The 3282-nt window shown below is 45.9% G+C and overlaps 1 protein-coding gene across 1 annotated transcript in view; it reads right to left on the bottom strand.

The window, feature by feature from the left end:
• Positions 1 to 3282, bottom strand: part of LOC108577949 (glutamate-gated chloride channel) — a 31807-nt gene that overhangs the window by 20174 nt on the left and 8351 nt on the right. The window contains exon 4 of the mRNA XM_017941181.1: positions 63 to 215. Coding sequence (XP_017796670.1) covers positions 63 to 215 — 153 coding nt within the window. The remainder of the gene's footprint in view (positions 1 to 62; positions 216 to 3282) is intronic.

The following is a 3282-nucleotide window of genomic DNA, read 5'->3' as shown; positions in this document are numbered from 1 at the left end:
GTGGTTGCCTTAATTATTTTTCTAGACGAGGTTACGAGAGAAGTAAAAGCAGAAGGACGGACCGCGAAGGTGGGTGCGAAGGTGTTGGTGCGACGTGTAGTGGTTATTGTTCTGGTTCTTGTACTGGTTCTTGGGGTCGTTAGAGGAGGTCGACGACCGGTTCGACAGGCCGGTCGCGTCACCAGGCCATCGCATTCCGCAGCAGAAATCCGCATCTGTAACACCCAACAACCCTTGCCCACGTCTCATCCTTTTTCGTGTTACTACCGATCAATTGGAAACTGTTCGATCCCACGCTCGTCATCTATCTTTCTATTCTTCCTTCAATTTTCTCCGCGACAAAACTTATGTTATTTACAGTACAACATTGTTCGTACCAATGATAAGAATAGAAATTACCAGGGTATCTCGATATTTAGATATTCGAATTGCTTATCTATCGTTGCGCACGTTGGAACAATTTTTCCACCCGTCCATTGCGAACCTCGGCGCAACAGCTTTATCTCACGAGCGACTCGTTATTCGATCGAACAGCGACGTGTGTATTCGAATGACAACAGGGGGGATATACAGTGGAAGTTGTAAATTTCGTTAGAGTCTCGGTGTGTGGATTTCTGTGATACTCAACAACTCTTGCCCACGTCTCATCTTGTATTCCGCGAGATAATTCGCGAACCAACATCTACCAAATCAAACGCTCCTCTCTTGATCGAATCGATGGAAAGACAACGCACACCACCCGTACAAACAAACACGCGTTAGGTTTGTCCGAGTAAACGACAACGGCGTGCCGATAGATTTCCAATTAACGCACACACCACCAGTTGCCTCGCGACCCATTTAGGGTGGACAAAAAAAAATATAGATCGTCGCGTGCCGAGTATACGCGAACGTACAACAAAAAATTGCTCTGCTCGAAGAAGAAAATAGACAAATCAAGGTTACTCCGATAAAAAAAGTGAGGAAGCTGCGCGCATTGCCGCACTTACATATACTCGCCCTGATGAACTCTGAATAATGCAGTTTCCATGCAGTTCCAGTTCGTTTCGTTAGTCACGCCATACTCTCTCCACCCTCTCCGCTCTCCGACTTTCCCCGATCCCTCCGCCGTCTTGTTCTTTTTTTGTTGTTGCGGCCTGAAATTTCTCTCGACTCTTCTAATCTCGCCGGGCGACACGCCGACGTGCTACATACGTGTGTGCTTAACGGGGGAGAACAAGCAATCGACGTAGCGTCTCCTTTGTTGTTTCAATTGAGAAACGTTTCGCAACGTTAGGTTACCGGGAGAGGAAAAAAAGCAGAGAGAAGTCCTCGACGAGGCTCGTCACCATCCTCTTTTCATCTAGCGCTCGCGAAACCGTGCTTTCTTTACATTCGCCGCCGGCTCAACAAATGATGCCGGTACTCGAGGGCGTCGCGGCAACTCTCTCCCCTTTCCTCCGATACAAAGAGGAAAGAAACCGTTCTTTTGTACGGAGCGACTTTCTTTGAAAAAGAAAAAAAAAGAAGAAAAGAACAGAGCAAGAAAAACCGCGCCTACCAGAGTAGGATCAGACAGATCTGATAGGCACTTTGCCCAACCGCGCTGCAAATCGTTTCGCACCTACAACCGGAGGTTATCCGGATTTCGATCGGTTACCGATTTCCTCCAGTTACACTCTTCTTTGCTCCGAGAAATCACAACCAGACGTGTCGCACGTGTTTCATTTTCCAAACCTCCAACGATATTATTTTAAACCGATTGCTACCGTTAATCACGAGACTTGGCACCAAGTTCTTCCATCTTGGCATGTCGAAGCTCCGTTGGATACTCGATTAACGCACTGTCAGACAAATCGTGTCGTACTACGATCGGACACAGGGCCAACGAATATTTGCATCGCGAAATTTCCTTATCGTACGGTATCCTTTACGTAAAAGTGAATCGCCGAGATGGACGAGCGTTTCGAGAACGCGGTAATTTCAAACTCTTTAACGGGTGTAATAATCCTCGAAGCGTTTCATTCGCCGCGTACCACCGATACATCCTTGCGTTATTGCCACTCCGTTCTTCATTCTTCGCAGAATCTAAGCGGCAACCTTAATCCGATCGGAGAATGCCGAAGAAGAGGGTGAAGAGCGCTCTTGGACTGGAAACCTGTTGTATCGTACTTCGAACGAGTCCTTTCTTATGTGCAATAGCTGCAAACTATGTATTTACTTAGGCTGCTCTCAATTTTACTTTCGATGCTTGGACGAATTTTAATAGTAAGCTTCCCCCCGCAAAGCTCGTTCAAGCTGAAGATACTATTTCCAGAGCGCGAGCGGCCATGTTTGGGAGAACCATCTGACTTTTCTTACTTCCTGCGACGCAACGTCGTCGCGCCTCGCGTTAAAAAAGATCCAATTTTTCAACCAGCCACGATTATTAATAACCGGTACCTACTCCTGAGACGAATGAAACAGAAGAGGAACTCGACGATAATCGCGAATTTTCCCGCTCAGCGACATTCGACATTTATTCCTCGACCATTCACCCAGATATTCAGCCGAGTATACCGAGCAACAAGTCAAACATTCGTTTCGATCGTTTCTCTTTCTCTGCGTTTTACTCGACCTGAACGATGCCTGAATATTATACGGAAATTCAAAAGTCGCGAGATTCCACTGCTGGTTTCCACGGAGAAGGAAAATTCTGGCTGCTTTTATTAAAAGAAAAATGCATTTATTACGGCCGTTTCTCGTTCTCGTTCTCGCAGCAGCCTCGGAGAAAGAGCATTATAGTTGCATGAAATAAACGCGGGGGAACTGGTTCCCGGCGCCAACATATACGCGAGTATATCAGCCCGTCGTCTATTAGATCGATGATTAATTGCCGAGAGCCAAGTAAATTTACATTCGAATAAATCTGGGCCATGTAGTAGCATCGATTCGTATCGCGAATTTATATAAAGCGTGACGCAAACATTTTCGCGACGTCACCAACCACTAGGCATTCAAACTGGCTTCTTTTTTTTCATTTTCCTCCCGGAATGCTTTTAATTTACGCGCCGGATTATTCCGCGGGCAGAGAGATAATTAGAAAGCTCGTTAGTCAAAGATCCGAGTCGCTCGCGACACGGTCCGACGAGTGATTTAGCCTGGAATTCGATCGATCGATCGACGGAAAAGGGAGAGAAAGAAAGGGAAAAAAGAAAAAAAGAAAAAAAGAAACGTTTACGTTGAAAAGTGGATACGCGGTACAAAGACAAGCTCTCGAAAGGGATAATGAAATTTCAGAAGTAGGTATATTATACATATGAT

Source organism: Habropoda laboriosa, unplaced genomic scaffold (assembly GCF_001263275.1).
Source record: "Habropoda laboriosa isolate 0110345459 unplaced genomic scaffold, ASM126327v1 scaffold801, whole genome shotgun sequence".
Taxonomy (NCBI): domain Eukaryota; kingdom Metazoa; phylum Arthropoda; class Insecta; order Hymenoptera; family Apidae; genus Habropoda; species Habropoda laboriosa.
This window is presented reverse-complemented; position numbering and strand designations above follow the sequence as displayed.